General features: G+C 46.3%; 1 protein-coding gene and 1 non-coding gene across 3 annotated transcripts in view; both read left to right on the forward strand.

Annotated features, from left to right (window-relative positions):
* The window catches only part of PRKCB (protein kinase C beta), a 267,227-nt gene that overhangs the window by 130,171 nt on the left and 114,244 nt on the right, over positions 1-22,812 (forward strand). For both annotated transcript variants that reach the window (XM_036460211.2, XM_036460210.2), the window contains exon 3: positions 8,038-8,120. In XM_036460211.2, coding sequence (XP_036316104.1) covers positions 8,038-8,120 — 83 coding nt within the window. The remainder of the gene's footprint in view (positions 1-8,037; positions 8,121-22,812) is intronic.
* LOC118731675 lies at positions 16,090-16,196 on the forward strand. Its single transcript, XR_004991933.1, has one exon. It is a non-coding gene; the product is annotated as a U6 spliceosomal RNA (small nuclear RNA).

Here is a 22,812-nt window from a genome sequence, read left to right on the forward strand (position 1 = left end):
TTGTGATTCCTCTGGGCCCGCAGCATGGTCCAGGATGACCCCATCTCAGGGTCCTTAATTGAATCACACCTGCGAAGTCCATTCTGCCATGCGAGGTGCCAGAGTCACACCTGGCCCCACGCTCCCGCGGTGAGGACGGCATCTCTGGAGAGGCGGGAGGCGCTGTGCTGCCTGCCACACCGGCCTGGGCTTCATCTCAGCCTGGAGAAGGGACAGCAGGCGATGGAGCGTGGCCGTGGGGCTCGTTCTCTGCGGAGCTGAGTAGCAGTTTTCCCGTTAAACAGGTCGAGCGTGTGTTCTCCCACCGGAACCCCTGGCGTCTGAGCTGGGCCCCGTGTGCGGACCTGAGGAAGGGGCAGGCTGGATGGAGGTGGGCTGCGAGATTCACTCCGCAGAGCGAGGACTTGCCGCGGGAGCCGGGCCTCCAGGAACCCTGGGCTCCTGCCAGCACCTGCTACGAGTAAGACCTGGCACAGGTTCCGCAGTCAGGAAATGTTGCCTCTTATTTAAGAAAAGCTGGTCTTACCCTGAATTTGCCAAACAGAAACGAGGGGGTGTTTATTTGTATCACGAAAGGTTTAGTTTGTTTCTTTAAATAGCCAGCCTTACTGCTTTTCTTTGAAGTGCTTTAGTTAATGGGAAATTTGGTCTGCAGCTTCTCAGAAGCACATCGTGTAAAGGAAGTGCCTGCACCAGAAGCTTATTGTCTTTCCCAAGTCTGCTTCCTGCTCCTCTGCAGCGGGTGTGGGGTGGAGTCAGGTCACCAGCCATTGATGTCTCTTGTGGGGGTGGTTTCTCTCTGCTACTGGGTGCTGGTCAGCAGCTTGTGCAGCCACCGCTGTCCATGGTGCTGTGGACGGCCATCCAGGGATTCATCTGCGGTGAGGTTGGTCGGGCTTCTTCCTTTGCTGTGGCTAATGCCATTCATTTTCTCGTTCATTCATTCACCAAACACTTATTTACCACATATCAGTTATGTGCCAAGAGTGTGGTAGACCCTGGGTAGCTAGAGAAGAGCCTCTTCCCTCCCTCACAGAGAGTAAGGATGAATGAAATCATAGTTGATATTTTGAAGAAAGGTTTAGACTACAGCAACTTCTGGTAAATGGGGGTTGTGGGCGAGTAACAACTTTCATAAGTAGTTCTGTGCCACGGAGAAATGAAAACCGTAATAGACCACTTAGAAACTTAAAACATTCCTAACCAGTAAATAATGCAAGGAATAAAAATAAGAGAGGTAGGGCAAATGTAATAAGCAGGAGAAATAAAAGTAGCAATTAATAAAGTTGGAAAAAAACCAGTAGCACTGAAAAATACATCCATGATTTACTTCTTTAAAATGACAGGATAATAAAATAGACAACAGAGAAGACAGACCTGGGAGAAAATAAAGAGAGAGACTAACCTTATAATGGAAGACACTACAGACAGTTTCCAAGAAAAAAATATAAATTCCCAAAGCTGGTTTGAGAGACAGTGATGGTGGACAGGTAGAGCTGGCAGAGGCTCAGAATGGGCGGGACTTCCTGCTGTTGTCACCTCTATCCCACGCTGCTCAGAAAGTTCTAGGTGTAAAATATGGCAAAGGTAAAAGAAAAGGCATTCCTACAAGAGGGAAAAAAATAGTATGTGGAATACTATGATTCTCTACCTGGGAAACCCAAAGGAAACAAGGCTCAGAAAAATGAGTTTAAAAGCTGCTTACAAAATAAACACACAGTACTGCCAACTCATTGCTTTCCTATTTGTAAATAATAGCCAGTTGGAAAACAAGCTGGAAAAATATTAGCAATCACAATAGCAAAAAGAGGGGTCCCTCAGATAACACAAAGGAGAAGTGTGCGGCACCTACCGAGGATATTAAAGCCTTTATTAGAGATGTAAAGTAAGATTTTAACCAGGAGACACCCGATTCCTGATAGAAAGACTTGATGTAAAAGTGTCAGTTATCTTCAGTGTAATTTCTAAATGTAAGACAATGTCAGTCAAAGTTCCAATAAATTTTGGGGGGTGGGGAGACTGACTGAATACAATTCTAGCAGAAATTCCATTGGTATTTTAATAAGCTTGGCCATCTGATTCCAGAGTTCATTCGGAACAGTAAACGTAGGTAATGTTGAAAATAAGGATAACGAGGGAAGATCGATGCCTGGATTAATACAATTAGAACTTACATTGCTGTATTACCGGACAGACCAGAGACAGAGCAGAAGCCCAGAGGCAGACTCCAGAGTGCAGAATTACTTAGCATCTGGTTAAGCCAGCATTTGAAATCAGCGAGGAAGGGATGAATCATCCAATAAAAGATGCTGGGACAATTGATTGCCGCTTGGAAAAATACGGCAAATTTGAGTCCCATGCCACATCAGATACCCAGGAATTCCAGAGGATTAAAGAGCTTGAAATGCAAGTGATGCCATATAAAAGTAACAAACAAACCACACCCCAGAGTGATATTTTTGGGAACCTGGGCAGGTGGGGCTCTTTGGAAATGCAGTTGATGGTTTTCTTTGTCCAGTTTTACCTTTTAGTGATCTGCAAGTTACACATATCTTTCTCTTCTTATTCTCGTGTTGACACACATGTTCAAGCTTGTAATATCCCATGTGGCCTTTCTTAGTACCCGTAATCTCCTGGCGAGGAAGACGGCCTCACATATTCCAGAGCCCTTCCACCCAATCCCTCCTCTCTCCTAGACCTGTCTGTCCTCTCGCCACTATTCTTACATCTCCTTTCTTCACTTACACACACACACACACACACACACACACACACACACACACACACACTTCTTTTGTAGGAAGTAAAAATTCTAAGTTCTTGTGCTCTGGAAATGTCTTCCTTTTGTACTTTTACTTTAATGTTTTGTAGGTTCAAAATGGATTTTCCTTAACCTCTGAAGATATTGCTTGCTCTGTCATATTCAAGAATTCACAATCGCTAATGAGAAATCTGATGATAAAACCATTTCTGTTTCCTTGTTGGCAATCTTTCTCTTTCACTCTTTCTGCCTGATATCAGTAATAATAATCCCTTCACATCATCATCAGGAGTTTTTCCTGACATTATCTCATACTTTTTGAACTAGTTGTTGCCTTTAATTAGGATCAAAAACCCATATATTCCACTTAGTTTATATGTTTCTTAAATCTCTTTGAGTATTTAAGTTTCTCCTCTGTCCTGCTTTTTTTCCTCTTGCAGTTATGTTTCTAATTTTATAGCTTTTATGTATTTATTTTTGACTTTAGATAATTTTAAAAATACATATTTTATTGATTTTTTTACAGAGAGGAAGGGAGAGTGATAGAGAGTTAGAAACATCCATCAGCTGCCTCCTGCACACTCATACTGGGTATGTGCCTGCAACCAAGATACATGCTCTTCACCAGAATCGAACCTGGGACCCTTGAGTCCGCAGCCAATGCTCTATACACTGAGCCAAACCAATTAGGGCTGACTTTAGATAATTAAAAAAAAAAAATTTATTGTTGAGAGTATTACAGTTGTCCCTTTCTACCCCCTCCCTCGCTGCCCGTAGGTTCCTGACCAGCCCCAGGCCTTCATCTTCCTATTGTCTGTGTCCATAGGTATTGCACATATGCATATAAGATATTTAGCTAATCTCTTCTCATTCTCCTGCTTCCCTTCCCTCTGAGATTCGTCAGTCTGTTCTATGTTCCATGCCTCTGGTTCTATTTTATTCATCAGTTTCTTTTGTTCACTAGATTTCTTGTTGGTTTATTTTGATTTTTAGATTTAATTGTTGACAGTTGTGTATTTATTGCCATTTTATTGTTCATATTTTTGTTGTTGTTCTTCCTTCTTCCTTTTCTTAAAGAATACCTTTCAACATTTCATCTAATACTGATTTGGTGGCGAGGAACTTTAGCTTTTTCTTGTCCATGAAGCTCTTTATCTGACCTTCAATTCTAAATGATAGCTTTGCTGGGTGAAGTAATCTTGGTTGTAGGTTCTTGCTGTTCATCACTTTGAATATTTCTTGCCACTCCCTTCTGGCTTGCATAGTTTCTGTTGAGAAATCAGCTGACAGTTATAGGGCACTTCCTTGTAGGTAACTAACTACTTTTCTCTTGCTGCTTTTAAGATTCTTTCTTTGTCTTTAACCCTTGGCATTTTAATTATGATGTGTCTTGGTGTGGGTCTCTTTGTATTCCTCTTGTTTGGGACTCTCCATGCTTCCTAGTTGTGTAAGTTTATTTCTTTCACCAGGTAGGGGACATTTTCTGTCATTATTTCTTCACATAGGTTTTTAACATCTTGCTCTCTGTCTTCTCCTTCTGGCACCCCCATAATGTAAACATTGGAACACATGAAGTTGACCCAGAAACTCCTTGCATTATCTTCATATTTTGGATTTTTTTTTTTGTCTTCTGATTGAGTGTTTTTTGCTTCCTCATACTCCAAGTCATTGATTTGATTCTTGGAATCCTCTACTCTACTGTCAAATCCCAATAAATTATTATTTATTTCAGTTAGTGTATGATTAATTTCTGACTGACTTTTTAAAAATATCTCTGACATTCTCATTAAGATCCTTGAAAGTCTCACTAAGTCCCTTGAAGCTCTCTTTGATTTCCTTGTAGCTCTCATTAAGATTCTTGAGTAACCTTATAACCATTGTTTTGAACTTCGTATCCAGTAGTTTTCTTGCTTCCATTTCTTTTATTTGTAACACTACAGGCCCAGTGCATGAGATTTGTGCACTGGGGGCAGTGGGGGTGGGGGTTGGGTAGAGGGGGGTGTCCCTCAGCCTGGCCTGCACTCTCTCACAGACTGGGACCCCTTGGGGGATGTATGCCTGCTGGCTTAGGCCATATTCCCCCGGGGGATTCGGCCTAAGCTGGCAGTCAGACATCACTCTTACAGTCTGGGACCCTTCGCTCCTTACTGTTCACCTGCAGTGAAGGTGGGAGAGGCTCCTGCTACCAATGCTGTGCTCACCAGCCAGAGCTTGCTGCTCCTTAGCAATGCTTCTGGCTGAGTGGTGTTCCCCCTGTGGAAATGCACTGACCACCAGAGGGCAGCTCCTGCCTTGAGTGTCTGCCCCCTGGTGGTCAGTGATCATCATAGCAACCAGCCATTCCGTCGTTCAGTTGATTTGCATAGTGGTCTTTTATAATATACTAGTGACCCGGTGCATGAAATTTGTGCACATTAAAAGGGAATTAATTAGAGGAACTATTTTAATAATGCTATTTGCCCTTTCTCTATAATATATGTGTTAGAGATGAAAGAAAATTAGTAAAATACATATGAAAATCTTCCTCCTGTCTGAGTCTGGGTGCAGCCATCTTGTGTTACAGGATCCCTGCCTCTGCTGTAGGTGCAACCATCTTTGTTACGGTGTGACAGTCAATTTGCATAATCCCTCTTTATTAGATAGGATGATGTTTCATTGTCTCTGCATTTTGGCTGCTTCCCTGTGTTTGTTTCTATATATTAGGTAGAGCTGTTAATGTCTTCTGGAATTGGTAGAGTGGCCTTGTGTAGTAGGTGTCACAGTCTTGTTGTAGTCGAGCCTTGATTGTTATTGGTGTCACTGGGAATTGGAGGAATTGATCTGCTGTGCAGGAGATACCCATAGGGAGCAAGACTTACTTCAGTGGAGCTTTGGTATTTACTGAGTCTGCCCGTGGATTGTGTTGCTGTGGATGTGTAGAGTTGTAATCTTGTATGGTCTGAAGCTATCCACTGGGTGCATTGGCTGTAGGGCCTCCCAGGAGGTGCAAAGTCATCCACTGTCTGGAGCCACTCAGCAGGAGCTACAAAGAGATCTGCAGATGTCTGCTACTTGTATTGGGCTAGGAAGTGCCCAGGTGAGATTCAGCTGTGAAGCAAAACAGGCTAAGGCTACTGCTGGGTTTTAGGCCTCTTATTGATAGGTTTGGGGCATGCTGACTCTGGCTGCTGCTTGTTTGAGTTAGTTTTAGGAAAGTCTGAAGCATGAGTCAGTACAGGCCATTCATGTGGAAAAGCTGCTGCAAACAGCTTGGGTGGGGCTGCAAATTGGATGGGGTGGGGGTATCAGGGAATCACCAGAGAGAGCCAGCAGTATGGGACACACTGAGGGAAATTCAGATATGGCTGCCAGTCAGCTCTGTGACAGGGGAGGTCCCAGCATAAGAACTATGGCCCCTGCAAGCACCCCTGTCTGGGAGAGAGCCACCCCCGAGTTCCTGCCCCAATGCCAGACAGCTCAGTTCCTCCAAGTATGTCCATTGATCCCCAAAAGCCACTGCCCAGTTTGGGGACTCAGAGGGAGTGGGACTGTGTAAGTTTGTGCTCAGTTCCTTTGAGAGGAACTCTCTGAGATTCTAGTAGTCTCTGTGTCACTCAGCCAAAGTTCCCGCTGTTTTTTTTTTTTAATGTAGGTTTTATTGCTGATAGCATTACAGATATCTCTTATTTTCTGCCTTTCCCACTTTCTTTGAGACCCTCTCCCTATACCCCCCTCCCAACTTCACCATCTTATTACCTGTGTCTATGAGATATGCATATAACTTCATTGGCTTATCTCTTTTTGTCACCCAATCCCACACTGAGGTATATCAGTCTGTTCCATGGTCCCTGCTGGTTCTTACAACCCAAAGTTAGGGAACTTCTCTTCCCAGCTTTGGAACCCTGGGCTGAGGGTCTGTTGTTGGGCTGGGATTCCTTGCTCCTAATGGGAGGCCTTTGCCATCACAACATCCCTCCTGGTTGAAAACATGCCACACGGGGAGTGGGACCAGCCTGTTCCTCGCCTCCACTCTTCCTTTGTCTTGATGTGCTTTCTTCTCTAGTTGTAGGACTTCCATTAAGCCATGTTTCAGGTGGTTCTGAATGATGGTAGTTCTGTATTTTAGTTGTAATTTTGATGTGGTTGTGGGAGGTGACAAGTACTGGCATTTACCTACACCACCATCTTGGCTATCTTTGGTCGGTGCCTAAATAATTTTTTATTTTTCAATTATAGTTGATATACAATATTATATTAGTTTCAGGTATACAACCAATGATTAGACATTACATAACTTATTAAGTCATCATCCAGATAAATTTCACATCCATCTGACACCATACATAGTTATTACAGCACTATTGACTATATTCCCTATGCTGTATTTTATATCCGTGTGACTATTCTGTAACTACCAGTTTGTAATTCTTAATCCCTTCCCTGTTTACACCCATTCCCCAATCTTCTCCTCTCAGGCAACCTTCAGTACACCTGAAAATAATACAAAGTAATACTGAATGTAAAATTCTTATTGAAAAATAGAACAAACTAGAAAAGGAAGATGCTCTTCTTTTAACATGGGCCCTGTCCTCCAGGAACCCACAGTCTAGAGTTTGTTTAAGGTGATTTGAATAACAAAACTACAAAGGAAGATACGAATAAAAAAAAATCTGTGTTATGTTGTATACATTCTCTGACTTCCTCTTTGCCCAAGTGACACAATCCCCAAATAGCAGAGCCATGCACTGATGCATTTAACTCAGACAAATTCAAATACAGAATATGTGTGTATGTGTTTGGTAGTGTAAACATCACAGCTTATTCCTCCACTCTTCCACCTGCTGAGCATTGCTCCTAGGTGAGATGGGCGGGTCTCCTGCTCCTCTGTTTCCACATGCCCTTTATGACCTGCCTCTCTCTATGTGCCATTCTAGTGTTTATGTATACATGTTTCTTGTGTGTTATGAGCCTGACGCATGCCAGCAGCTTCTCATGGTGCCCGATCTAAAGAACAGCGTTCTGTTCCAAACTCGGCAATGTAACTGATGCTCAGGGAGTGTGATGTGGAGTATATGTAATCTTCTGGACCAAGTTACTTTAGGAAGTTAACTAGTTTGAAAGACCTAACATCAGTGTACCCAGTTTGACTTCAGCTAGGATAGGGGCAGAAGCCAAAGCATTACTTTGCCATAAAGCCTTTACTTGTCGTGAAGTTCAGGTTTTAACCATCTCTCTCTCCCTCTCCTCTCTTCCTCCCTCTCCTCCTCCCCGCCTCCTCCCCTTATTTTCTCTTGCAGTCTGCTGTTTTGTTGTGCACAAGCGGTGCCATGAATTTGTCACGTTCTCCTGCCCAGGCGCTGACAAGGGTCCAGCCTCTGATGTAAGTAACGGGCACCGGTCACCTCTCTTTGTCCATGGTCATCATGAGTGAGGACCCTGTGAATAAAGAAGTGGGGATGGTCTCGTGCCAAGGCACATAGAGGTCCTTATAGCCTCTGGGACATTTTTTATTTTAATGGAAAAAGCAAAACATTTTGGGTGGGGGTGTGATTGTACAGGAAACCAGCTAGTTCTCATACGGTGATGTTGCTAAATGTCTTTGCGAATTTTTATTAAATTTATTGGGGTGGCATTGGTTAACAATATTATGTAAAAGCTTCATGAATGTCTTCTCGTCTTGACAGCTGGAGAGTGGCGGGCGGGGCCGAGCTGTTCCCACCGCTGGGGAAAGGTGGTAGGCATGGCACCTGCCATGCAGACCCTTGGTGGCTCTTCACTAGGGAAATGCTGATATCAGGGCCCAGGAACGAGAAGGACATGACTTTGTCCCGTAACTATGCATCCCACAGTATGACTACTATGGGAGAGGCCAGGGATGCTTCTAGGCAAAGCAGGCAAATAATTCTTGCTTTAATCATTACGAATTTATTTAAACGTGGATTGGAAAAATGTATCTAGTAGTGGTTTTGCCTTTGTAATAAGGATGTAAAATTTCCTACCTAAGTCAAAGTAAACCAAAGGTGTATTGATTTAGGGAACATGTTCAGTGAATGATGATATGGATACCATAAGGTTATGTATGGCAGAACCCTTGGTATGAGAGTTTTTTGTTTTTTGTTGTTATTGTTAATCCTCACATGAGGATACTTCTCCTTTGATTTTTAGGGAGAGTGGAAGAGTGAGGGAAAGACAGAGAGAAACATCAATGTAAGAGAAACACATCGATTGGTTGCCTCCTGCATGAGCCCTGACCAGGGCCTGGGCTGGGGAGGAGCCTGCAACCCAAGTATATGCCTTTCACTGGAATCGAACCAGAGTCCACAAGCTAACACTCTATCCACTGAGCCAAACTGGCTAGGGCTGGTAAGAGTTTATGTGAATTTGGGTACTTTGTTGATTGCCTCCCGGCAGCCATTTGTGGCCCTCACTCTCTGGCACAGGCATCTTTCATGCTAGGAGCTGAGACGCCTGGCAACTTGCTTTCCCACAGCTCTGTGGCTAGTGAATGAACATGTGACCGAATTCTGCCCAGTGGGGTGTGGAGCAGAAGTTGGGTAGGCTTCTAGGCAGGGCTGTCCTTTCTGATAAGAGAAGACATCTCTTTCTTGTCCTGCTTGTGATTGTGATAGCTCCTTTCGGGTGGTGAGGGAGGCGTGGCTGACATGCTGAGCATGGCAGAGAGGAAGGAACCCCGGTCACTGTGACAATGATAGGCTAATGAGCCAACCCTGAGTTCCTGATGCCAGACTGTGTATGTGCGATAAGACCCTCAGCACGAGGACTTGTGAAGTCTTAAACTTCCCCAGGAGGATTTCCCACCATGTACAGCCTTCCATCGCCCAGTAATGAATTACATCTAGGGTACCCACTGGGCAGTTGTCACCCTAGTTCTCTTATTTGTCCTGTTTTGGTTCACCCTCCAAAATTCTCTACCTGGATTTTCTCCATTATCGGTCCTATTCTTACCCACTTAGACCTGACATCTGCCTTCAGAGTGGTGGCCACCTTATGGCATTGAATTTCTTTGACTCTTGGTAACCTCTCACAAATAGTCACTTACCACCACGTCCCTGCAAATCAGAGGCATTTCTGTTGCCACAGCAACATGAACACTTGAGAGCTCATGCTGCAGTTGCTCTGCCTGGAAACTGGTACTTGGGGTTAAGAACTCTAAGCATCATGGAGCCAACGGTCCTTACTGGCCTGTCTGCAGAGACAAAGGTGGGAGGGACAATTGTCAAGTTCCCTCAGATCACTCTCTCTGACCCTCTAGTGCAATTGCTCTCTCATCCCCAGGCAAACAGGCAGGGAAGTTTGGGGGGGTAGCCTGGTCCCACTCTGCTGCTCTGAACGTTCCTGCAGATGGAGGCTGGGTACTCAGGAGTGTTGTTTCCACAGCCTGTCTGTGTAGGTGGGCAAAGTTGCATTATAATTGGAGTACACGAAAGAGTTCACTCTTGTATTATTAGTTAATGTGGGGGCCAGTGCACAAATTCATGCACTTTGAAAGGAACTGTAGGCTGCAAGGCTCCAGTGGGCACAGGGGCGAGTCTTGGTCCATCCTCTGTGCCCCCTCCCAGGCCCTCCTGCCACGACCCTGGTCATCTGTCTGCAGGCAGCCCCATTCCTGCTGCTGTGGCTTCCATGTACTGACGGCTCCAGCCCCACTCGCACCCGCTGACATCAGGGCTGGCTCCGGGAGCCAGCAGCAGGTGTGAGCTCTGGGCGGGACCAAGGCATGTGGGAGCAAAGAATTTTCAGTAACCACTAGAGACTCGTCCCATGACAGTGACTGGCACCCCATGAGCTTGCCATACCTGCTTCACCATCCTGCCGTGGCCTGCCATGCCCTACGTGCACCCCCTGTTGGTCAGTGCATGTCACAGTGACCGGTTGTTTGGCTGTTTGGTTTATTTGCATATTAGGCTCATACACACACACACACACACACACACACACACACACACACACACACACACTAGAGGCCCCTTGCAGGAAGATTCCTGCAGTAGGGCTTCCTGCTGCCATCTCTGCCGCCTTGCTTGCTTCCCTTCCTGCTCCACAGCCCTGCTTGCTTGTTTCTCTGCAGCTTTGCTCCCTTCTGCAGTGACTGACTTCTTTCTATGCTGTCTTCAGTCTTCACTCTGGCCTGGATATGCAAATTAACTGGCATCTTTGTTGGGTTAATTTGCATACTCGCCCTGATTGGTTGGTGGGTGTGGCTTGTGAGTGTAGCATAGGTACGGTCAATTTGCATGTTTCTCTTTTATTAGAGAGGATATAGGGACCGGTTTGGCTCAGTGGATAGAGCGTCGGCCCGAGGACTGAAAGGTCCCAGGTTCGATTCCGGTGAAGGGCATGTACCTTGGTTGCGGGCACATCCCCAGTAGGGGGTGTGCAAGAGGCAGCTGATCGATGACTCTCTCATCGATGTTTCTAATTCTCTATCTCTCTCTCTTCCTCTCTGTACAAAATCAATAAAATAAAATAAAAAATATCCCTCTTTTATTAGAGAGGATATAAATAATTGTATTGTTTTCCATACTAACAACTGTAAACCTACTTTTTCCAACTCCTGTATTTGTTGACTTGTTCTGTTGCCTAAGACAGACACTTAGCTCAAACTGGCTTATGTGAAAGAGGAATTCTTTGTCCCTGAAACTGAAAAGTCCAGGAGTAGGTTGGCTTCAGACACTTGGATCCGGTGCGGATGTGAGGTCCTCAGGACTCTATTTCTTCATGTCTCGGCTCGGTCCTCCTGTCTTGGTTTCAACCTCAGGGACCTGGATCTTTTTAGCTGCAGCGCCCTCTTCTTGTGTATCCTCATGGCTGCAGCTCCCAGGAGAAGAGCTGAAGTCTCATTGGACCGTGGGTCACATGCAGCCAGAAGGATGGCTGTGCTGATTGGCCAGGTCTGTCTTGTGTCTGCTCCTGGAAAGGAGGGCCCTGTGCCCATCCCATAATTTGAGAGTCAAGGAGAGGTGGTCTCTCAGAAGAAAACTAGGGAAGGAATATTGAGAACCGGTTAGAAATCACACACCATGGAGCCAGCATTCGCAGGCTCAAATATGTGTGACCTTTGTGCCTTAGGTTCCTTCGCTGAAGATGGATAAAATTAGGGCCCCTTCCATATAGCCTTTATGAGCATCCCATGTGTAAATATCAGTAACAGCACCCAGGACAGCCTGGTACCTGGCAAGAGCTGTGTGTGGAGGAGGTGATGGCAGCAGGCAGCAAGGAAACGGTCCATGGCGTAGCGGGAAGACTGAGCAGGGTCTCTGCTGCCACCTGGCAGTGCTTCCTGGCAGTGTTCGGCCCCATGGGGGGTAGGCATCCCTCTTTGTTTTGTTTTTTTAAATATATTTTATTGATTTTTTTATAGAGAGGAAAGGAGAGAGATAGAGAGCTAGAAATGTCAATGAGAGAGAAACATCGACCAGCTGCCTCTTGCACACCCCCTACCTGCATCCTTCTTTGTATGCACAGCACGGCGCAGCCACCCATCACCTCAGCGTGGGGAGAGCAGGAAGCACCCTGCAGCTTCCATGCTCGGGATTTGGCAGCTTACCTGAGATGATCCCATCTCTGGGCACAGTTCCAAGAAGGTTGGTTGGCACCAAGGATGATGAATTGGTCCAGACAGCTGAATTGATTTGATTCCCAGTTCATTGACCTTTCTTTGTCCATGATCAGAGGCATGATTAAAGATCTGTCCACACCTGCGCACCAACCTGGCCAGGCTCTCTTTGGCTGCCCCTCAGGCTCACGCAGGCTTGGAGGAGTGCCCTCCTCCTGTGTGACCTTGGAGAGCTGGCGTGGCAAGTTCATGGAGCAGTAAAGCACAGTCTCCGTCCACGGAAAAGGAACGTGCTGGGCTCTGCCCTTGACCCTCTGCTTTTCCAAGCCCAGCCTGAGCTAAGGAACATGCTGGATCTTAGAACCTTGTCTTCTACAGATAGGTCCAAGGCACGGAACATTAGTCCACCTGAGGAACTTTTCGGACCATGCACTGTCCCAGTGAGCTCAACTACTGACCCAGGTAGTCAGTGCCAATGGGAATCGACATATATGGGCACCCCCATTGAAGGACCTCCATGACAGAGTCCTGGCTGGTACTTCTGGTCACCTGCCATACCCTCCTGGTTCCTGGTCTCTTCCCTGTCTGGGAGCTCTCAATCCCTTTGTCTCTTGGACCATTTCGAGCAGCATGTATGGACATTACAGTTACACATCATTTATAGTGCCCCTCACTTATAATGTTGTCCACATACCCAGCCTCCAGAGAGATCTTCTCAGAACAAGAGAGAGAGGAGTTGTCTCTGAAGGCTGGGACTAGGGTAAGTCAAATGAGGCCCTTGCCCTGGGCACAGAATTCAGTCTCTCCTGTGTTGCTGGCTATCTGGTGGCTGGATGATCTAGGACGGCTCGGCTCATAGGACTGGCAGTGAGCAAGTTGGCCTGGGAGCTGTGGTTCTCCATGTGGCCTGCGCCCTCCAGCTGGCTCGCTCTGGCTTGTTCACAGGGTGGGTCCAAGAAGAGCTAGGAGCCTGCCCCAATGCACAGTGCTTTTCAGCCTGTGCATTGTGTTTGCTAGTGTCCTGCTGGATGGTGGAGAACCAGATTTCACTCTTCCTGGGAAGGAAGGCTCTCTGGTAAGCCTACTGCAGGTCTTGTTGACTCGAAAGGCCACTGAGAGCAGAACCTCTGACAATCATGGAAGATGCACAGGTTTTGGTGCTGTTCAGAGGGTCCTACGTGGCCTTGTGAAGAGACTGATGAGCTACATCCACAATATTGTCTGGCACACGGGAGGCACTCCACGAGTGGTTTCTCACTCTCTCACTACCTGGAGGAGAATCTTCCAGCTCAAGAAGGGCTAGAGGCCCCTCTGACCTGCCTCGGAGGAGGAGTTGATAATAATATTTATTGAGTGGGGGCTCTGTGCCAGGTATGACAAAAGGATTCTTTAAGTTTATAAAAAAAATGCTTTATTCAATATTTTATGGTTTTAGAAGTAATTCTAATGATATATAATCAAGGTGCTGGATAAAATCCATTGTTGATGCCCTGGGCCCTGCTGGCTCCATCACTAACGCGGCAGTTCCCTGCGGTGGGCACGCACGGGGTGCACCTTCGTGTTTCTTGGTCAGGCCCAGCTTCATGGAGAAGTATTTACAAAGGAAGATGGTGCTCCATGTTGAAGATTTAATAAAAGGAAAGTAGAAGGAAATTTAGCAATGATATGTTATATTTACATATTTAAAAGGGTATGTAGATAATTGCTAATATGTTTGAAGATCTGTTAGAAATGAATGATTTTCCAGGAAATTTTAAATTGCCACTTTTGTCTGAAGAAGAAATTGAAAACCAGAATCGGGGAATAATCAAGAGAGAAATGAGAACATTGCCCAAGAAATGATTTCCTCCCAAAGCCCCAGTCTAATAGGTTTCATGGGGAAATTACTTTAAACTCTAGAGGAATGAAGGATTTCTGTTTGTTTTAAACCGTATGGGATCACAGAGAAAGAGTAAAGCTTCATGAGCTTTTTAATTGAAAGTGAGAGCATCCAACTCTGATGAGGAGCAGAAAAAGAGGTTAGCTCGCGGGAAGGATGCGGGGATGAGAGAAGAGCTTCTGGGACATGGGCTTCCGCCCTGGAATGGAGGCTCCAGTGCTGGCAAGGTGCTTCTCACGGCCAGTTCTGTCTGCTGCCTTTGCTGTGTAACAGACAATCCCAAAATGCAGTCGCTAAAAACCAGAGTCACTTACTATTTCTCATGCATCTGTGCTGCATGGGGGACTCATTCTGACCTGGCCTGAGTAGCTGATCTCTGCCAGGCTCTCAGTGTTGGCTGGCGTGGGACCACTAACTGGGATCTGGTACCCATTCCGGTGGGTGAGGGAGGGCTTCTTCAGCACCAAGCAATTCTCAGACACCTCTGGGTGCCCTGTGATTCAGTTTATCCTGACACTGCCTACCTGGAGACAGCATCAGCCTCACAGGTTGGGGCTCAGTACCTTCACCCCTTCAGACGCCCATCGCAAACCCAGGTTGTTACCTGTGCTTCTGATTACCCAGCTACAAATCAAAGGTTCCAGCGACCCCCTCCAAACAGGCTCTCAGTTCCAAGTCCTCGGTTTCACCTTTACCTCGGACTGGCTGGCTTTAAATCAGAGGTTCCCATGACGCCCTCCTTGAATTCAATTAATTTGCTGGAGCAGCTCACAGAGCCCAGGAAACCAATTTGCTCACCAGATTAGCAGTTTATTATGGAAGAACACAGCTCAGGAGCAGCCCAATGGGAGAGCTGCACGTCTATGGGAAGGGGCCCTGAGTTTCCGTGTTCTCTGCCGGTGCCACTATCCCCACATCTCCACGTGCTCACCAAAGCCCGTCCTCTTGGTTTTTTTTTGGAGGTTCATAACATCAGTACAATAGATTTAAATTTTTGGCTATGGGCGTTGAACTCATTCTTAAGACCCTCTCCCTTTGCAGGAAGTCAGGGGTTGGGACTGAAAGTTCCAACTTTGAAATCACATGGTTCCTCTGGCAGCCAGCCCCCATCCAGGTGTCCTTTCTAAAAGTCACCTCATTAACATAACAGAAGACACCTTCATTCCTGTCATTACAGGCAATCCCTAGGGTTTTAGGAGCTGTGGGCCAGAAATGGGATGAATAATAGTATTTCCTATTATCGATCACAGTATCACGGTCTCTTGGAACAGCCTCAGTGGCGTGACGGAAGGCTGGCAGGCTGGTGGAACTTCAGTTCTCCTGTGGGCCCCCGGAAGCTCGTCCACATAATGGGCTCAAAGTTCCACGCACAGCAAGAGAGGGAAATCCCCAAAGTCCAGGTGCTTGAAGCCTTTATTTGTGAGTCACTGGTTATGGCCAAGACATGATTCATCTCTGGTTTCCCAACACCATGCCCATAGCTCTATAACTCGTCCTTCCATGAAAACTTTCTTTTTTCCTTTTAAAATCTTTATTGTTGAGAGTTTTAGAGATGTCCCTCCCCCGCCCCTCCATTGTTCCCCTCCACCCAGTTTCTGCCCCGCCCCAGGCATTCATCTTCCTATTGTCTGTGTCCATAGGTATTGCACATATGCATATAAGATACTTAGTTAATCTCTTCTCGCCCCCTTACCTCCCTTCCTTCTGAGATTCCTCAGCCTGATCCATGTTCCCGTGCCTCTGATTCTATTTTATTCATAAGTTTATTTTGCTCACTAGATTTCTTTTTGGTTTATTTTGATTTTTAGATTCAATTGTTGATAGCTATGTATTAATTGGCATTTTATTGTTCATATTCTTCTTCTTCTTCCTCTTCTTAAAGAATGCCCTTGTGTGCTTGCTTCGGCAGCACATATACTAAAATTGGAACGATACAGAGAAGATTAGCATGGCCCCTGGGCAAGGATGACATGCAAATTCGTGAAGCGTTCCATAAAAAAAAAAAAAAAAAAAAAAAAAAAAAAAAAAAAAAAGAATGCCCTTGTAATACTGGCTTGGTGGTGATGAACTTCTTTAGCTCTTTCTTGTCTGTGAAGCCCTTTATCTGACCTTCAATTCTAAATGATAGCATTGTTGTCTGAAGTGATCTTGGTTATAGATTCTTATTGTTCATCACTTTGAATATTTCTTGCCACTCTCTTCTGGCCTGCATAGTTTCTGTTGAAAAATCAGCTGACAGTCATATGGGCCCTCCCTTGTAGGTAACTAATTGCTTTTCTCTTGCTGCTTTTAAGATACTTTCTTTGTCTTTAACCCTAGACATTTTAATTATGATGTGTCTTGGTGTGGGCCTCTTTGGATTCCTCTTGTTTGGGACTCTCCATGCTTCCTAGTTGTGTAAGTCTATTTCTTTCACCACGTAGGGGACATTTTCTGTCATTATTTCTTTAAATAGGTTTTCAATATCTTGCTGTCTGTCTTCTCCTTCTGGCACCCCTATAATTCAAACATAGGGATGCTTAAAGTTGACCCAGAGGCTCCTTGCACTATCTTCATATTTTGAATTCTTTTTTCTTTTTGGTCTTCTGATTGGGTATTTTTTGCTTCCTCGTACTCCAAATTATTGATTTGATTCTTGGAATCCTTTACTGTAGAATCTAAAGAATAAATTATTCTTTATTTCTGTAGTGTATGCTTAATTTCTGACTGGTATTTTTAAATATCTTTGACATTCTCACTAAGATCCTTGAAAGTCTCTCTAAGTCCCTTGAAGCTCTCTTTAAGTCTCCTGAAGCTCTCATTAAGATCCTTGAGTAGCCTTAAAACCATTGCTTTGAACTCTGTATCCAGTAGTTTGCTTGCCTCCATTTCTTTTATTTGTAAAATGTTTCTTTGTCTCTGCACTTTGGCTGCTTCCCTGTGTTTGTTTCTGTGTATTAAGTAAAGCTGTTATTGAACTGATAGAGCGGCCTTGTGTAGTAGATATCCTGAAGGCCTAGTGGGTCAGTCTCCCCAGTCACCTGAGCTGGCACTCTAGGTGCACCCTGTTTGGGCTGTGTGCACAATCTTGTTGTAGTTGAGCCTTGATTGCTGTTGGCATCTGGGAATTGGAGGAATTGACCTCCAAGCCAATTGACTGTGAGGACCAGCTGCATCTACAATGGAAGAACTGCCATGCAGGAGACACTCCCATGGAGCAGGACTCACATCAGTAAGGCTTTGGTGCTCACTGAGTCTGCCCCTTGAGTGTGTTGATTGTGGATATGTAGAGTTATAATCTGGTATGGTTTGAAGCTATCCCCAAGGTGCATTGGCTCTGGGGCTTCCCAGGAGGTGGAAAGTCAGTGACTGCCTAGGGCCACCCAGCAGGAACTACAAAGAGATCTGCAGATGTCTGCTACTTGTATTGGGCTAGGAAGTGCCCAGGTGAGATCCAGATGTGAAGCAAGACAGGCTGGTGCTAGTGCTGGGTCTTGGGCCTCTTAGTGATAGGGTTGGGGTACACTGATGCCACTTGCTGCTAGTTTGAGAGATTTTAGGAAATTCTGAAACCTGAGTGAGGACAGGCCATTAATATGGAAAAGCCACTGCAAATTGGATGGGGGTGGGTCTCAGAGAATCACCAGAGGAAGTGAATAGTGTGTGACATACTGATGGAAGCTCAGACACGTCTGGCAGTTAGCTCTGCAATCGGGGAGGTCCCAGCACAAGAATAATGGCCCCTATGAGCATCTCTATCTGGGAAAAAGATACCCCTAAGTTCCTGCCCTGATGCCAGACAGTCTAGTTTTTCTCCATGTGTCCTTGTATTCCCCCAAAGCCACTGCCCTGCCCTGGAGATCAGAGGGACTGGGTCGAGTCAGTTCATGCTTGGGACTTTTAAGGGTAACACCTGGGACTCCATGTCACTCAGCCACAATCCCTACTTGTTTTTACAGCCCAAAGTTATGCTGACTTCTCTTCCCAGCTCTGAAACCCTGGTCTTGGATTCTGATATGGGGACCCTCTGCTTCTCACGGGAGGCCTTGGAGATATCCGGCCAGATTATAAAACGCTGCACATGGGTATTGGACTAGCCCCTCCTACCAGCCTCAATGTGCTTTCTTCTTTACTTCTCTAGTTGTAGGGCTTCCTTTCGGCTAGAGTTCAGGTGGTTCTGAATGATGTTGTTCTGTATTTTAGTTGTAATATTGATGTGGTTTTGGGAGGTGGTGAGTACTGGCATTTACCTGTGCCGCCATCTTGGTTCTCCTCCAAAAACTTTCTCAGGCTCTTTTAATTTGAGTGTGCCTTCTGTTTCCTGCCGGGACTCGGACTGGCTAGTCATCGCCTCATTTGCTCCTACTGTAGACAGGGTATGTCTGCAGATGCGTCTATCAACCTGGTTATGATTGACCTGTTGGAAAGATAAAAGCCCGAATGGTAGAAGTGGCTGTCTTACTCTGAGTTCAGAATCAGTCTCAGGCAAGGCTTCTCGTTGTTGGTCCTCTTCTGTTAGGAGAATGCACTTTCATAATTTGTCAGGCCTGGATCATGAGGCCTAGCTCAGAGAGCAGTGCATATGAGAAGAGGGGTGGGGAACTTTGATGATCTGATAAAATCAATAGCTACCACAGTTTATTATTATAACTAACCAGCATAGCCTAATAAAGTTGGCATAAAAAAGTAAACTATAGTAAACTCTGTGTCTAGATCAGCGATTCTTCAATCCTTTGCATTTCATGGCACATAAACTAATTACTAAAGTTCTGCTCACACACACACACACACACACACACACACACACATATATATATATATATATATATATATATATATATATATTGCCAATCTGACAAAGACAATAGGTATAATTTTGATTCATTGACATTGGATGGCTCTTGTGTTGACTGCTGTCATTTTTTTTGACTATCTAAGATAGTGGTTAGCAAACTCATTAGTCAACAGAGCCAAATATCAACAGTACATTGATTGAAATTTCTTTTGAGAGCCAAATTTTTAAAACTTAAACTTCTTCTAATGCCACTTCTTCAAAATAGACTCTCCCAGGCCGTGATATTTTGTGAGCCACACTCAAGGGGCCAAGAAGCCACATGTGGCTCGTGAGCCACAGTTTGCCAATCACTGATCTAAGGGAAAAGAGATCATTGTCCCCGACTAAATAGTAAATAGTCAGATATTGCAGATTTTAAAAATTCTTGCAGCACACCAGTTGAAAATTGTTAGTCTAGATGAACAATCCTAAATAAAATATTTAATACTATTTAATTCTTGGCATAGATACATTGGTTCAAATATACTTTATTTTTTTATCTCTAATAACTCAGAGATAAAAGCAACAAGTAAAATTTTGATCAATATAACGAAACATAGGAATAAAGATCAAAATAAGCCAGCAAGGAAGAATAAGGTCTGGAAAGTATAGATTGTGATGGCAGGAGGTGACGGTCTCTATCCGCAGGCAATGGCCATCAGATTGGATGGACAATGTGCAATTCCAGGCAAAGTCTAAGAGAAATTTAGGACGTGGTTAAAATAAGAGGGGCAAAGAAATACCACAAGACACACATAAATATAAAACATGGTTTTAGTAATAATATATTAATAAAAAGAAATGGGACTCAAAGCAAAAGAATGAACAGGGGGAAGGGAAATTCTAAAATATTACCGGTGAGTGTGTACATTAGGTATAATCTTTCTGAAGAGAAAATTACCAATGTGTCTCAAAAGCCTTAATGACCTTTTTGAGCAAAGAATTACTCAACCTAATCCCTTTTGACCTAAGAATCACAATTCTAGGCCTGTTTGCTGGGGGGTTATTGCAGGGTGTGTGCACTGATTAGCTAACGTGGCAATCACCACCCCAGCAGTCGGGCTGACAACACTCTGGGAGCTGCCGCGGCCAGGCTGTGGAAGTCAGGGCACCGCGTGGCTGGATGCTGTGTGGCGGTTACACATCGGACGTCAGGCTGGTGGAGGCGTCTAGGTCTTGACTGAGGTGGACACCTGATAGACACCACATTTCCCCGACTCTGAGGCCGCTGGCCCACACGGCGTTCTTCCCCTCAGTGTGGCTGGGTTGCCTGCGCCAGAACCCACCTCGGCTTCACTCAGCAGGAAGGCCGTGTTGGGAAGAGTCTGGGGAACTCTGGAGAACTGGAGGAAAGCAGGAATCGCCACACCAGCCGTGTCTGATTTGGGTTCTTACGTTGCGTTGTTTCTGAATTAAAGCTCGAGAAGGAGAGAGATGGTCTGGCAGAGCTCATGTTCTTAAGGTGTCCCCTCCGAGACTAAGCACACTGGGCAGGGGCGTGGATTGGCAAAGGGTAATGAGGCACTCCTGCCAGAGAGGAAGCGGAGATGCTGAACAGTCAACGCAGCACGTGTCACTGCGATTTCGAAAGCTCCTTGCAGAATGCCGACAGCTGAAGCTTTTGATGACTAGGGTACCCTGCTGGACACAGACCAGGGCCGGGACTGTCACTGTGATGGGCAGCTGAGTTTGGAAATCAGCGTCAGGGAACATTCTATGAGTGTTGGGTGTGAATTCCAGATTTGCCGCCAATGGCTAAGTCACCGTGGGCCAGTGACTGCCCTCTCTGCCTCCGCTCCTCTGTGTGAAGATAGGATGAGCAGCACCCTCGGAGGGGGTCGGGTGAGGGTGAGGGTCCGCAGGAAGGCCGTGTGCTCTGCCTGCACAGGCTGCTGAGTCCCTGAGTCGCTGCATTACCGCCTGTGGCCCGTGACCTCTGGAGGGGCTGCCAGGACCCGCCTCGTCTCCCGCACAGCGTGCAGCCTTCCTCTTGCCACAGAACGGAAAGACAGGCAGCTCCCGAGGCTGGCTGGCTGGGAGAGGCCAATGAAAAGATGGCAAGGCGGCAAAAGCGCTTCTTGACTGTGAAGCGAATTCACGTGGTTCTGCTCCCATTCGCCATGCCCGGCGATGCCTGTGCAGGGCAGCCCGCTGCTTCTCCAGACCGTCGTCCCCGTTGCACAGAGACTCAGAGCTTCCCCCGGGGGAGAAGCAGCAAACGCGTGATGTGCAGCAGGATGGAAACCGCCCGCCTCTCCTGGCAGGCAGGGCTGCGGGCCCACGGGGTGGAGGTGTCCTGTCCTGTCAGTCGTTTTGGCCTCTTCTAGTTAGGGTGGGACTAGCCCCAGAGCCAGAACGGACAGTTTCCCAGCGACCTCAGCCTGTGGGGCCTGCAGATTTGGGGGAAACAGAGAATCGAAGGGCAGAGGACTCTCTGGAGAGGCAGCTGGGTGGGGGTAGGGGGTGTGTGTAAGGCGCTGGGCTCACCAGAAGGCCTCACTTCCAGGCGTCCTCTGTCTCTGACTTTCCTGGAGCTCCCTCACCTCTACTGGTTTGGATTCTGGGATTTTCAAGTGTTTCTTCTTCTTTCTTAACAATAACATCGAAGAGCCAGCATTCATAGATATAATTCTGTTAAGCATTTTACAGTAATACTCTTTATTCTTAATTACACTCTGTGAGTAAGTACCATTGTTATCATACCCAGTTTACAGATTAGGAAACTGAGGCACTGAGAGACCAAGTTACCCAAGATCATATGACCAGTGAGTGGCAGAACCAGGATTCAGCCTGGCCCCAGGCCACGTTCTTACCCCGCACCCCAGACTTGTAACCTCAGCCCTGTGCACCTGCTCAAATTAACTGCAGGAGACACCCCTTTTCTCTGAGAACTGCCTTTTCAGGGATGCACCTGCGACCCCACAGCCTCGGCCTGTTGGGGTGGACCCCAGCCCCAAGCTTGAAAGGCTCCACTCCCTCTCCTAGGAATTTGGAGTTTGGATGTAAAGACTCTGGTTTTAGTCTGGGCTGGTCACATGGCTTTTGAGACTGTGGTACAGGAAGAGCGCCCATCTTGGTGAATTCCCACACAGCCAACCTAGTTCTACAACCAGAACCCCAAGGCCTTCGGTGCTGCCTCCCAGGCCCTAGCCCAGCCCTGGCCTTCGAGGTCAGCAGCAGGCGACCTGCTTTCCTCCCCACTGAACTGCTCAGTTTTATTTTACTTGAAAGAACATAGAACGGGAGCTCTACCGCCTCTCCTCAGTGCAGTGCAGTGTAGTGTTGTTGGCTGTAGTACATGATGCTGTCAGCAGATCTGGAACTTACTCATCAACGTTACCTGAAACTTCATGCCTGTTGCCCATTCCCTTCTCCCCCTGACCCCTGGCACCCACCCTTCCACTCTGATTCTGCGAGTTTGACGATGTTAGATCCCCATAGAAAGGCATCAGGTGGTCTTTCTGTGTCTGGCTTCTTTCACTTAGCACAGTGTCCTCCAGGTCCATCCATGTTGGCCCGTGTTGCAGAACAGCCTTCTTCTTAAAGCTTGAACGTATTCTGTTGTGTGTATCCACCCCATTTTCAGTAGCCACGTGCCTGCCAATGGCCGGTTAGGGTGCTCCCACCGGCTGCTGTGCGTTACGTTTCGGTGCCGCAGTGCTAGAATCTCCCTGAGACCCCGATGCCAACTCTTGTGGACAAATACCCAGAAGCAGGATTGCTGGGTTAATGGCAGCTCCACGTTTTACCTTTTGAGAGCCTCGGAATGGGCTAGGGACTTGAACAGACATTTCTCCGAAGAA

The sequence above is a fragment of the Pipistrellus kuhlii genome, unplaced genomic scaffold (genome assembly GCF_014108245.1).
Source record: "Pipistrellus kuhlii isolate mPipKuh1 unplaced genomic scaffold, mPipKuh1.p scaffold_m20_p_31, whole genome shotgun sequence".
NCBI lineage: Eukaryota > Metazoa > Chordata > Mammalia > Chiroptera > Vespertilionidae > Pipistrellus > Pipistrellus kuhlii.